At 49.2% G+C, this 13435-nt stretch overlaps 1 protein-coding gene across 3 annotated transcripts in view; it reads right to left on the bottom strand.

Annotated features, from left to right (window-relative positions):
• The window catches only part of DAGLB (diacylglycerol lipase beta), a 37806-nt gene extending 35704 nt beyond the window's left edge, over positions 1-2102 (bottom strand). For 2 of the 3 annotated variants that reach the window (XM_030796448.1, XM_030796450.1), the window contains exons 1-2: positions 1844-2102; positions 84-235 (exon numbers count right to left, since the gene is read on the bottom strand). In XM_030796448.1, the coding sequence (XP_030652308.1) occupies positions 84-235; positions 1844-2073 (382 nt within the window). In that variant the 5' untranslated portion in view covers positions 2074-2102. The remainder of the gene's footprint in view (positions 1-83; positions 236-1843) is intronic. The other variant, XM_030796449.1, reaches the window with a different exon arrangement.
• Positions 2103-13435: the final 11333 nt, after the last annotated feature.

Raw genomic sequence — 13435 nt, 5'->3', positions numbered from 1 at the left:
TTTACATAAGTGAATTGTATGTGAATTATATCTCAATAAAGCTATTAAAAAATAGGTATCAAATAGAAAAGGCTACTTTTTACCTCTCATGCTGACACACATGATGGCTGACACGGTACATATGACAACTGCCAGGAGAATCATGAGGACAATCAAGTAACTGCTGAGCAAGGCTCCGCCAGCACAGTCCAGCTTCTCTCTGTGCATGAGATACAATGTCAGAATGCCAATCCACCTGGCAAAAAAAAAAAAAAGGGTCAGAAATGAAATCCAAGGAGCTGCTGTGTAAAAATGATACAAAGAAATAAAAGGGGACCAGGCGCGGTGGCTCACACCTGTAATCCCAGCACTTTGGGAGGCCGAGGTGGGCGGATTACAAGGTCAGGAGATCGAGACCATCCTGATCAATATGGTGAAACCCCATCTCTACTAAAAATACATTAAAAAAAAATAGTTGGGCGTAGTGGTGCGCGCCTGTAGTCCCAGCTACTTGGGAGGCTGAGGCAGGAGAACTGCTTGAACCTGGGATGCAGAGGTTGCAGTGAGCCAAGATCCTGCCACTGCACTCCAGCCAGGGCAACAATGTGAGACTCCGTCTCAAAAAAAAAAAAGAAATAAAAGGAGTTAATAATTTCCGAAACAAGGCAAGGTTCACTTTGGAATATAATTTTCTTTTTTCTTTTTGTAGAGACAGGGTCTTGCTATGTTGCCCAGGCTGGTCTTGAACTCCTGGCTTTAAGTGATCTTCCTACCTTGGCCTCCCAAAGTGCTGGGATTACAGGCATGAGTCACTGCACCTGGCCTGGAATATAACTGCCAATAATAAAAGATCCAGGCCCTGCACGGTGGCTCATGTCTGTAATCCCAGCACTTTGGGAGGCCAAGGCAGGAGGATCACTTGAGCACAGGAGTTGGACACTAGCCTGGGCAACATAGTGAGACCCCATCTCTACAAAAAATAGAAAAAGTTAGCTGGGCGTGGTGGCACGAGTCTGTGGTCCCAGCTACTTGGAAGACTGAAGTGGGAAGATTGCTTGAGCCCAGGAGGTTGAGGCTGCAGTGAGTGGTGATCGCACCACTGCACTTCCGCCTGGGTAGTACAGTGAGACCCTGTCTCAAAAAATAAAAAGAAAAGGGGTCTCACTATGTTACCCACGTTGTTCTCAAACTCCTGCCCTCAAGCAATCCTCCCGTCTCAGCCTCTCAATGTGCTGAGATAACAGGCGTGAGCCACGGCGCACAGCCAAGACTCTACTTTTTCATAACAATGATTCATTCCCTGCACAGATCCTCTGGGAACAGACTTCAGGTACCAATGCCACTTCCCACTGATTCCACACTTTGAAAGACAACAGCGTTGTATGTTGAGCCTGTCTGCTTCTCACGAAATGCAGCCACAACCGGCTCGGTATTTTTTCTTATCCTTCATGTTGCAGATTCAAGTGCCCCGTACAAAGGGAAGGAAGGGCACAAGTGGCTGCTCCCGCCTCATGAAAGGAGACCTCGAGGCCAAGGTTTTGCCGGCGGTAACACCCTCGGAGGCTCCCCAGGGCCAGGTCTCGGCGCTGCACACAAAGAGGTGCTCGCGTCCTGATGCGCGGACTTCCAGGTCCCCTGTGTGTCACCGGGTCACTCTGTAGGCTTCGGTTTGTCATCCGTCAAACGGACACAGCACCACTGCCCACCTCTTCGGGCGGTGATGAGGACTCGATAAGAGGATGCGTGGCCAGCGCTGGGACCGCGACAGTGCTTGGGAAGCCACTTCTGTCACCGTCTCAAGGGGCAGCTCGCCCCCTGCTCCCTCCCCGGTGCGCTCCACCGCCCCCATAGCCGCTGTCCTTACCACAGCACTCGCACGACCAGCTCGAAGAACCCTGGGAAGACCAAGTCGTCGCTGGCGATGGCCCAGCGTCGGCCGAAGAGTACCATCCCCGGCATGGCGAAGGTCCCGTAGCCCGCACTCAGGACAGACCCCGTGCGCAGCTCACCAAGCGCAGACCAGAACCCTCCGGACGCCGCCACCAAATTGTCGGCGCTCAAGCGCAGACGCAGCGAGGGCGGGGCCCTGCGCATGCTCACGCTGAGGCCAAGATCGGCGCACGCGCACTGAGCCCCACGCCACCGCTTCCGCCGTAGCCCTCTACGCCTGCGCAGAAACTCTGATCCGGAAGCCGCTGGCTGAATCGATTGCAGGTCTGCCCGTCGGTGAAATCCGTTCTGGTATTTCCTTTTTCTTTTTCGTGAAAAGTGCAGTGATATCCGTTCTGGTGATATTTCCTTTTCCTTTTTTGTGATTTTTTTTTTTTTTTAGACGGAGTCTCGCTCTGTCACCCAGGCTGGAGTGCAGTGGCCCGATCTCGGCTCACTGCAAGCTCCGCCTCCCGGGTTCACGCAATTCTCCTGCCTCAGCCTCCCGAGTAGCTGGGACTACAGGCACCCGCCACCACGCCCGGCTAATTTATTTTATTTATTTTTTTTTTTGAGACGGAGTCTCGCTCTGTCACCCAGGCTGGAGTGCAGTGGCGCAATCTCGGCTCACTGCAAGCTCCGCCTCCCGGATTCACGCCATTCTCCTGCCTCAGCCTCTCCGAGTAGCTGGGACTACAGGCGCCCGCCACCACGCCCGGCTAATTTATTTTTAGTAGAGACGAGGTTTCACCGTGTTAGCCAGGATGGTCTGGGATCTTCTGACCTCGTGATCCACCCGCCTCGGCCTCCCAAAGTGCTGAGATTACAGGCGTGAGCCACCGCGCCCGGCCTTTTTTTTTTTTTTTTTTTTTGAGACGGAGTCTCGCTCTGTTCCCCAGGCTGGAGTGCAGTGGGTGTGATCTCGGCTCACTGCATCCTCCGCCTTCCGGGCTCAAGCGATTCACCTGCCTCAGGCTCCCGTGTAGCTGTGATTACAGGAGGGCGCCACCACGGCTAATTTTTGTATTTTTAGTAGAGACGAAGTTTCACCATGTTGGCTAGGCTGGTCTCGAACCCCTGACCTCAAGTGATCCGCCCGCCTTGGCCTCCCAAAGTGCTAGGATTACAGGCGTGAACCACTGCGCCCCGCCCTGTTTGTCTGTTTGTTTAAGGCAGCTTATGGCTCTGTCGTTCAGGCTGGAGTGCAGTGGCGCAATCATGACTCACTGCAGCCTTGAATTCCTGAATGCCGCCTTGAATTCCCGGACTCCAGCGACTCTCCCACCTCAACCTCCCGAGTAGCTGAGACCAAAGGCACATGCCACACGCCCGGCTAATAATTTTTTTTAATTTTCCTTTTTTTTTTTTTTTTGAGATGGAGTCTCGCTCTGTCGCCCAGGCTGGAGTGCAGTGGAGCGCTCTCAGCTCACTGCAAGCTCTGCCTCCCGGGTTCATGCCATTCTCCTGCCTCAGCCTCCCGAGTAGCTGGGACTACAGGCGCCCGCCACCGCCCGGCTAATTTTTTGTATTTTTTAGTAGAGATGGGGTTTCACCGTGTTAGCCAGGATGGTCTCGATCTCCTGACCTCATGATCCACCCGCCTTGGCCTCCCAGAGTGCTGAGATTACAGGCATGAGCCACTGCGCCCGGCCAAAATTTTCCTATTTTTTTGTAGAGACGGGAGTCTCCCTCTGTTGCCCAGGCTGGTCTCAAACTCCTGGCCTCAAACCGTCCTCCTGCCTCAGCCTCCCACAGTGCTGGTATTACAGGCGTGAGCCACTACACCCAACCGAAATTTTCATTTTATAAGGAGGGACTCCTCAGGCCTGAAGGAATTAGCTAGCCCAGAGACCCAGGCTGTCAACGGCAGGTGTGGGACTCATACCCCAGTCTGTGAGACTTGCAAGCATGGGACAACATTGCTTCCATCTGTGCCCCTTGCTATAAGGAGCCCGCGTTAGGAACCCCTCGAGTTCAGAGTCTGAAACCACCCTGCAGCTGGCGGGGTGGGGTCTGAGCGCTTTTCAGTACCCCCACCGCCCCACCCTGGTCTGAGCCACCTTCATCTCCTGCCTGGGCTCATCACCCCACTATGCTTTCTAATTCTGCTGTGCCCTCTTCAGCAGCCAGGGTGACTCTGTGAACCTTCAGATAAAGCCTGCACCCTGCCTGGGACTTTGCAAGGCTGCACTTTGTGCATGAATATACACTCCAGGCCAGGCGCGGTGCCTTACGCCTGTAATCCCAACACTTTGGGAGGCTAAGGCAGGTGAATCACGAGGTCAGGAGGAGATCGAGACCATCTTAGCCAACATGGTGAAACCCCATCTCTACTAAAATAAAAAAGTTAGCCGGGTGTGGTGGCACGCACCTGTAGTCCCAGCTACTCGGGAGGCTGAGGCAGGGGAATCGCTTGAACCTGGGAGGCGGAGCTTGCAGTGAGCCGAGATCGCGCCCTGCACTCTAGCCTGGCAATAGAGCAAGACTCCGTCTCAAAAAAAAAAAAAAAAATTACACTCCAGCCCCTGGCAAAGGCCTTTCCCTAGTAGTCACACATCAAAAGTTTGTAAGGGCTCATTTATCTGTCTCCCTGGTTACTATCTGCCTCCATCACGCACCCCACTGCCTGCCACCTTTTCCCCCTCTGAAAAGACATCAGGGCCATTCTTGCTCTAGGGGTTCTACATTCTGTGTTTCCTCTGCCAGGAATAGTCCTCTTGCAGGTATTTCTGTTACCGGATGGAAAGTCTTGGCTGTGAGTTGGTCAGGTGCTTGCGCGTTGAACCGAGAATTGCAACACAAGGCCGGGCACGGTGACTCAGGCCTGTCATCCCAGCACTCTGGGGAGGCCAAGGCGGGTGGATCACCTGAGGTCAGGGGTTCAAGACCAGCCTGGCCAACATGGCGAAACCCTGTCTCTACTGAAAATACAAAAATTAGGCCAGGCACGGTGGTTCACACCTGTAATCCCAACACTTTGGGAGGCTGAGGCAGGAGGATCACCTGAAGTCAGGAGTTCAAGACCAGCCTGGCCAACATGGCGAAACCCTGTCTCTCCTAAAAATTAGCCAGATGTGATGGCACATGCCTGTAATCCCAGCTACTCGGGAGGCTGAGGCAGGAGAATTGCTTGAACCCAGGAGATGGAGGTTGCATTGACCCAAGATCACACCACTGCACTCCAGCCTGGGCAACAAGAGCAAAACTCCATCTCAAAAATAATAAATAAATAAAAATTGCAACAAAAACCCCACAAAGCAACAACAACAACAACGAAACGAATCAACAAAAGACAAACAAATGGAGTAAAAAGCACAGATGGATTGACACGAAGCTCAAGAGATCACACAGCTCAAGAGACCCCTCAATTAGGGTCTTTATTAAGCGGAAAGAATGTGGTTAACACCCATGGCTGAAGCGGAAACTTCTGTCGTGTTATCACAGAAGTGCAGATGTGGCCCCTATGCTGCCTAATCTTGCCCAGAACTGGCTGCACTTGCTGATCTTTTGCTTATGCCTTACCCTTGTTAACCACTGATTACCCTCACTCCTGATTCTCCTGCCTCATTTTCTTTTCTTTTTTTTTTTTTTTTTTTTTTTGAGATGGAGTCTTATTCTGTCGCCTAGGCTGGAGTGCAATGGCGCGATCTCAGTTCTGCAACCTCAGCCTCCTGAGTTCAAGCGATTCTCCTGCCTCAGCGTTCTGAGTAGCTGGGATTATAGGCATATGCCACCATGCACAGCTAATTTTTGTATTTTTAGTAGAGACAGGGTTTTGCCATGTTGGCCGTGGCTGGTCTCAAACTCCTGACCTCAAGTGATCCGCCCACCTCAGCTTCCCAAACTACTGGGATTACAGGCGTGAGCCACTGCACCCAGCCTCTCCTGCCTCTTTTTTTGTTTTTTTTTGTTGTTGTTGTTTTTTGTTTTTTTTTGAGACGGCGTCTCGCTCTGTCGCCAGGGCTGGAGTGGAGGGTGTGATCTCGGCTCACTGCAGCCTCCTGGGTTCAAGCAATTCTCCTGCCTCAGCCTCCCAAGTAGCTGGGACTACAGGTATGGGCCACCACGCCCGGCTAATTTTTGTATTTTTAGCAGAGATGGGTTTCACCATGTTGGCCAAGAGGGTTTCGAGCTCTTGATCTCGTGATCCACCCGCCTCGGGCTCCCAAAGTGCTGGGATTACAGGCGTGAGCCACCGTGGCCAGCTTGATTGTTGTATTTTTAGTAGAGACAGGGTTTCGCCATGTTGCCCAGGCTGGTCTTGAACCCCAGACCTCAAGTGATCCGCCCACCTCAGCCTCCCAAGATGCTGGGATTATAGGTGTGAGCCATGGTGCCCCGCTCCTGCCTCATTTCTATCTCTGACTTCATTCAGGCCTCAGCTCAAGTGTCACTGCTTCAAAGAGGCCTTCCCTGACCACCTTAGCTACAACAGCAAAACTGTCAGTCTCTGTTCCTTACGCTGCTTTAGTTTCCTTCATCACACATAATGAGCCCCTGACATTACATCATGTTTATTATCTCTTACTTCCTCCCTTAAAAGTGTAAGTTTCATGAGCAGAGGCACCTTGTCCATCTTACTTATTCACTCCTATGAATGTAATAGAGCATTCTAGGCATTCTTAATTTCTCAATGAATGAATAACTGATTATGTGTAGAGTAAGTGGGGGCCAGGTGCGGTGGCTGACGCCTGTAATTCCAGCACTTTTGGGAGGCTGAAGCAGGTGGATCACTTGAAGTTGGGAGTTCGAGAACAGCCTGGCCAACATGGTGAAACTCTGTCTCTACTGACAATACAAAAATTAGCTGGGCGTGGTGGCACGTGCCTGTAATCCCAGCTGCTCGGGAGGCTGGGGCAGGAGAATCACTTGAACCTGGGAGGCAGAGGTTGCAGTGAGCCGAGATCATGCCACTGCACTCCAGCCTGGGCGACAGAGCAAGACTTTGACTCAAAAAAAAAAAAAAAAAAAGAGTAAGTAGAAGGAATGAGAGGCAGGGGTGGGGCTGGAGTGGAATGGCAGGGCTTGGAAAGGAGAAGATGGAAATCAGAGAACAGTACCAGGAAATTAATGTTAACATTGCAACATCAGCCAGGCGGCAAGCTGGCTTGAGGCTGAGACCAGCCTGGGCAACATAGCGAGACCCTGTCTCTTAAAAGAAAAAAACATTGCAAGATCTGTACCAAAAGTTTCAGAATAAATGCAACTAATAATAAAAGTAAAATACAAGCTTGCAAGGTCTGTGAGTAAATATATTTTTAGACAAGAGTATTTCATTGGGCTGATGAAAATTCTGGGCAGTGACCAGGCGCGGTGGCTCATGCCTATAATCCCAGGACTTTGGGAGCCCGAGGTGGACAGATCACTCGAGGTCAGGAGTTCGAAACCAGCCTAACCAACACGGTGAAACCCTATCTCTACTAAAATACAAAAATTAGCCGGGCATGGTGGCACAGGCACCTGTAGTGCCAGCTACTCGGGGGTCTGAGGCAGGAGAATCGCTTGAGGCTGGGAGGTGGAGGTTGCAGTGAGCTGAGATTGTGCCACTGCACTCCAGCCTGGGCAACAGAGCAAGACTCTGTCTTAGAAAAAAAAAAAGCATTCTGTGACAGGCTATCTGGAAATCTGGAATCATAGTAAAGAGTATTATATGTTATTATCATTATTATTTGTGTAATAAATTATCTGCTACACATCCATGCAGCACAGTATTATCACAACAGTTCTGGGGTATGCACATTCTAAAGAAAGGATTGGCTCTTGACCTGCTCCTAAAACATAATCTAAGCCCTTGGAACATTCTACTTGATAGAAGTGTATTTGTATATCTCGGGCCTTGGGCAACATCTAGTAGTTTATGCTAACAGTGGGTTGGTGGTGGCCGCCTTGCGCCATGCTGTATTAGGTTAACCTCTGGGTGGGCGGTTGGGGACTGCGTAGGTAAGGTGAGTCACGCGGATGCCCCATGCCTACATGACTGAGCCTAATAAAATCCCTTGGACACCTAGGCTCAGGGTAGCTTCCCAAGTTGGACATACTTTATGCATGTTGTCACACATTGTTGCTGGGCAAATTAAGGATATATATATGACTCCACTGTGAAAGGCAGCTTAGGCCTGGCATCTCCCGGATGCTGCCCTATGCACCTTTTCCTTTGCTGATTTGAATCCATATCCATTCATTATAATAAGCTACAACCATAAGTATGACAGCCTTTCTGAGTCTGAGTACTTCCAGCAAATCACAGAATGTGGCCGGGCTCAGTAGCTCACGCCTGTGATCCCAGCACTTTGGGAGGCCGAGGCAGGCAGATCACTTGAAGTCAGGAGTTTGAGACCAGCCTGACCAACATGGTGATACTAAAAATATAAAAATTAGCCAGGCGTGGTGCCATGCACCTGTAATGCCAGCTACTTGGGAGGCTGAGGCAGGAAAATCCCTTGAACCCAGGGGGTAGAGGTTGCAGTGAGCCAAGATTGCAGTTGCACTCCAGCCTGGGTGACAGAGGGAGACTCCATCTCAAAAAAAAAAAAAAAAAATCACTCAACTTGAAGGTGGTTTGGGGGATCTCCAACACAACATTCTTTGAATCAGTAAAATGTACAATAAATGTATGTGTATAGGCCGGGCACGGTGGCTCACGCCTGTAATCCCAGCAATTTGGGAGGCCGAGGCAGGTAGGTCGCGAGGTCAAAAGATCCAGACCATCTCGGCCAACATGGTAAAACCCCGTCTCTACTAAAAATACAAAAATTAACTGGGCGTGGTGGTGCACACCCATAGTCCCAGCTACTCAGGAGGCTGAGGCAGGTGGATCACTGACCCTGGGAGGCAGAGGTTGCAGTGAGCCGAGATCGCGCCCTGCACTCCAGCCTGGCGACAGAGTGAGACTCCAACTCAAAAAAAAAAAAAAAAAAGTATGTATGTATGTGCATATATTAGTTTTTTTGATGGGTTAGTTACTAAATACCACCACAGCACGCACTACTATATACTCTAAAAGCTTGGCTGTTGCTGGTGAGTTTGAAGCCTTTAGTTATAAAAGTGGGCTAGGCCGGGCATGGTGACTCACACCTGTAATCCCAGCATTTTGGGAGGCTGAGGCGGGAGGATCACTTGAGCCTGGGAGTTGGAGACCAGCCTGGGTAACATAGTGAGACCTCCATCTCTACAAAAAATTTAAGAATTGGCCAGGTGTCTTGGCATGGGCCTGTAGTCCTGTGTACTCAGAAGGCTGTGGTGGGAGGATTGCTTGAGCCCAGGAGTTAAAGACTGCAGTGAGCTATGATGGCACCACTGCCCCCCAGCCTGGGCAACAGAGAGAGACCCTCTTTCCAAAAAAAAAAAAAAAAAAAAAAAGGAAAGAAGGAAAAAAAGTGATAATCTGCTTCTGCTTCTGCTTCTGCTACGTGTAGACTTTGTTTGGATGTACTTCAAATTGACAAACCATAAAAAAGATGTTTTTTTTTTTTTTTTTTTTTTTTGCTGGACACCATTGATCAGAGATAAAGAGATGTTTTTGAGACAGGAAAATTTGAACATAGACTGTTAGATGATATTTAAGAATTACTAGCCGGGCGCGGTGGCTCATGCCTGTAATCCCAGCACTTTGGGAGGCTGAGGCGGGCAGATCACGAGGTCAGGAGATCGAGACAACTCTGGCTAACACGGTGAAACCCCATGTCTACTAAAAAAAAATAGAAAAAATTAGCCGGGCGTGCTTGGGGGGCGCCTGTAGTCCCAGCTACTCGGGAGGCTGAGGCAGGAGAATGGCGTGAACCCAGGAGGCAGAGCTTGCAGTGAGCCAAGATGCGCCACTGCACTCCAGCCTGGGCTACAGAGCGAGACTCCATCTCAAAAAAAAAAAAAAGAATTACTAACTTTTGTTGGTGTGATAAAAAGTCTTTATCAGTTAGGACTACATATTGTAGTATCTACGGATGAAATATGCCATCTAGGAGTTTCTTTAAAGTACTCAAGACTGGGCCAGGCGCAGTGGCTCACTCCTGTAATCCCCGTACTTTGGGAGGCTGAGGCAGGCGGATCATTTAAGGTCAGGAGTTCGAGATCAGCCTGGCCAACATGGGGAAACCCCATCTCTACTAAAAATACAAAAAACCTAGCCAGGCATGGTGTTGTGCACCTGTAATCCCAGCTACTTGGAAGGCTGAGGCACGAGAATCACTTGAACCCGGGAGGCGGAGGTTGCAGTGAGCCGAGATCTCACCACTGCCCTTCAGCCTGGGCGACAGAGCAAGACTCCGTCTGAAAAAAATAAATAAATAAACTATTTAAAACCTAAGGGTAGCCGGGCGCGGTGGCTCACGCTTGTAATCCCAGCACTTTGGGAGGCTGAGGCAGGCAGATCACGAGGTCAGGAGATCGAGACCACGGTGAAACCCCGTCTCTACTAAAAATACAAAAAAATTAGCCGGGCGTGGTGGCGGGCGCCTGTAGTCCCAGCTACTCAGAGAGGCTGAGGCAGGAGAATGGCATGAACCCGGGAGGCGGAGCTTGCAGTGAGCCGAGATTGCGCCACTGCACTCCAGCCTGGGTGACAGAGCGAGACTCCGTCTCAAAAAAAAAAAAAAAAAAACCTAAGGGTGAGGTAAAACAAGTTCTCTAATTTTATGTATGCATGAAAACAAAGTTTATTTTCAAATGATGCTTGTTCAACTTTGCCTAATCTCTCCGTAATTACATACACACAAACATATCATGATACGTATGTGTCGCATGCAAATATATAACCAAAACTCTGAGCCACCATTAATTCAGAAGTTAGTAGGTTGTGCCTATGGTCATATATATATATATATTTATTTATTTTTATTTTTTTTTGCGGGGGGCGGGGGGACGGAGTCTCGCTCTGTTGCTGAGGCTTGAATGCAGTGGTGGATCTCGGCTCACTGCAACCTCTGCCTCCTGGGTTCAAGTGATTCTCTTGCCTCAGCCTCCCGAGTAGCTGGGACTACAGGCGCATACCACCACGCGAGGCTAATTTTTTGTATTTTTAGTAGAGACAGGGTTTCACTGCATTGCCAGGATGGTCTGAATCTCCTGACCTCACGATCCGCCTGCCTCGGCCTCCCAAAGTGCTGGGATTACAGGCGTGAGCCACCGCTCCTGGCCTCACCTTTTTTTTTTTTTCTTTTTTTTAGACAGGGTCTTACTTTGTCATCCACATTGGAACACAGTGGCCCTATCTCAGCTCACTGTAGCCTCTACCTCCCAAGGTTCAAGTGATCCTCCTGCTTCAGTCTCCTAAGTAGCTGGGACTACAGGTGCACAGCACAACACCTGGCTAATTTTTGTATTTTTTGTAGAGATGGGTTTTGCCATGTTGCCCAGGCTTGTCAAATTCCTGAGCTCAAGCGATCCACCCACCTCATCCTCCCAAAGTGCTAGGATTACAGGCGTGAGCTACCATGCCTGCCAAATCTTTTTTTTTTTTTTTTTTTTTTTTTGAGACAGAGTCTCACTCTGTCACCCAGGCTGGAGTGCAATGGTGCGATCACAGCTCACTGCAACTTCTGCCTTCCAGGTTCAAACGATTCTCCAACCTCAGCCTCCTAGGTAGCTGGGATTACTGGCACGCACCACCACACCCAGCTAATTTTTTTTTTTTTTTTTTTTTTTTGTATTTTTAGTAGAGATTGGGTTTCATCATGTTGGACAGGCTGGTCTCAAACTCCTGATCTCTGGTGATCCGCCCGCTTCGGCCTCCCAAAGTGCTGGGATTACAGGCATGAACCACCATGCCCCACCTCATGCCTGCCAAATTCTTAAAAGTAATAGTTCTTTTAAAAACAGGATTTGTATAGCTTAGCAATAAGATAATGTTTCTACATAAACTTTTGTTAGTATAAGTAAAGGTATTGTGAACTTAATGTTACAAACAATAACAAAACCTTACAAAACGATTTAATTTCTAAAGAGATCTCTTTTGGGAAACTGGTAGTATACAAATTTTATTTTATTTTTGAGACAGTGTTTCATTCTGTCCCACAGGCTGGAGTACAGTGGTGTGATCTTGGCACATTGCAACCTCCACCTCCCAGGCTCAAGCAATCCTCCCACCTCAGCCACCTGAGTAGCTCAGACTATAGGCACGTGCCATCATATCTGGCTAATTTTTTTGCATTTTTAGTAGAGACTGGGTTTTGTCATGTTGCCCAGGCTAGTCTTGAACTCCTGGCCTCAAGCCTCCCAAAGTGCTAGGATTACAGCATGAGCCACAATTTTTTGCTGCTTTTTTTTCTTTCTTTTTTTTTTTTCAGACGGAGTCTCCCTCTGTAGCCCAGGCTGGAGTGCAGTGGTGCAATCTCCACTTACTGCAACCTCCGTCTCCTGAGTTCAAGCGATTCTCGTGCCTCAGCCTCCTGAGTAGCTGTTATTACAGACGCATGCCACCAAGCCTGGCTAATTTTTGTATTTTTAGTAGAGACGGGGTTTCACCATGTCCAGTTTCAGGCTGGTCTGGAACTCCTGGCCTCAAGTGATCCACCCACTTCAGCCTCTCAAAGTGTAGGGATTAAAGGTGTGACCAACTGCGCCCAGCCCACAAATTTTCTTAAGAAGTAAAATTTCGGCTGGGCCTGGTGGCTCACGCCTGTAATCCCAGCACTTTGGGAGGCCGAGGCAGGCGGATCGTGAGGTCAGGAGATTCAGACCATCCTGGCAATGCAGTGAAACCCTGTCTCTACCAAAAATACAAAAAATTAGCCTCACGTGGTGGTATGCACCTGTAGTCCCAGCTACTCGGGAGGCTGAGGCAGGACAATCACTTGAACCCGGGAGGCGGAGGTTGCAGTGAGCCAAGATCCCACCACTGCACTCCAGCCTGGGCCACAGAATGAGACTCCGTCTAAAAAAAGAAAAAAAGAAATCTTTAAGAAACTCTTTATTTCCCAGATGAACTATCCAGATCAAAGCACAGCTCTTACAAAAGTGACTCATAATGACTTTTTTGAAATGATGGAAATATTTCAGATACATAGAAGATGCCTGACACCTAAGGGCCTACTGTGTAGATTTAACACAGAATAACATCCTGCCATATTTATCCCATCATGAATTTTGGGGAAAAATAAAATACCCTTAATATTCTTTGCTCATTCTTTCAGTCAGTTTCAGAATTTGCAAATTACAGAGTATTCTTCACAGGCTTTCTTGGCAGTTTTTTTTTTTTTGGAGACTGAGTCTTGACTCCAGCCCAGGCTGGGGTGCAGTGGCATGATCTTGGCTCACTGCAACCTCTGCCTCCTGAGTTCCAGGGATTCTCCTGCCTCAGCCTCCCAAGTAGCTGGGATTACAGGTGTGCACCACCACGCCTGGCTAATTTTTGTATTTTGAGTAGAGATGAGGTTTCACCATGTTGGCCAGGCTGGTCTTGAACTCCTGACCCCAGGTGATCCACCCACCTCGGCCTCCCAAAATGTTGGGATTACAGGCGTCAGCCACCACGCCAGGTGACTCTCACTTTTTAAGTGCCCAAGGTGAAACTAGGACAGAGTATTTTATTTTA

Source organism: Nomascus leucogenys, chromosome 17 (genome assembly GCF_006542625.1).
Source record: "Nomascus leucogenys isolate Asia chromosome 17, Asia_NLE_v1, whole genome shotgun sequence".
Classification (NCBI taxonomy): domain Eukaryota; kingdom Metazoa; phylum Chordata; class Mammalia; order Primates; family Hylobatidae; genus Nomascus; species Nomascus leucogenys.
This window is presented reverse-complemented; position numbering and strand designations above follow the sequence as displayed.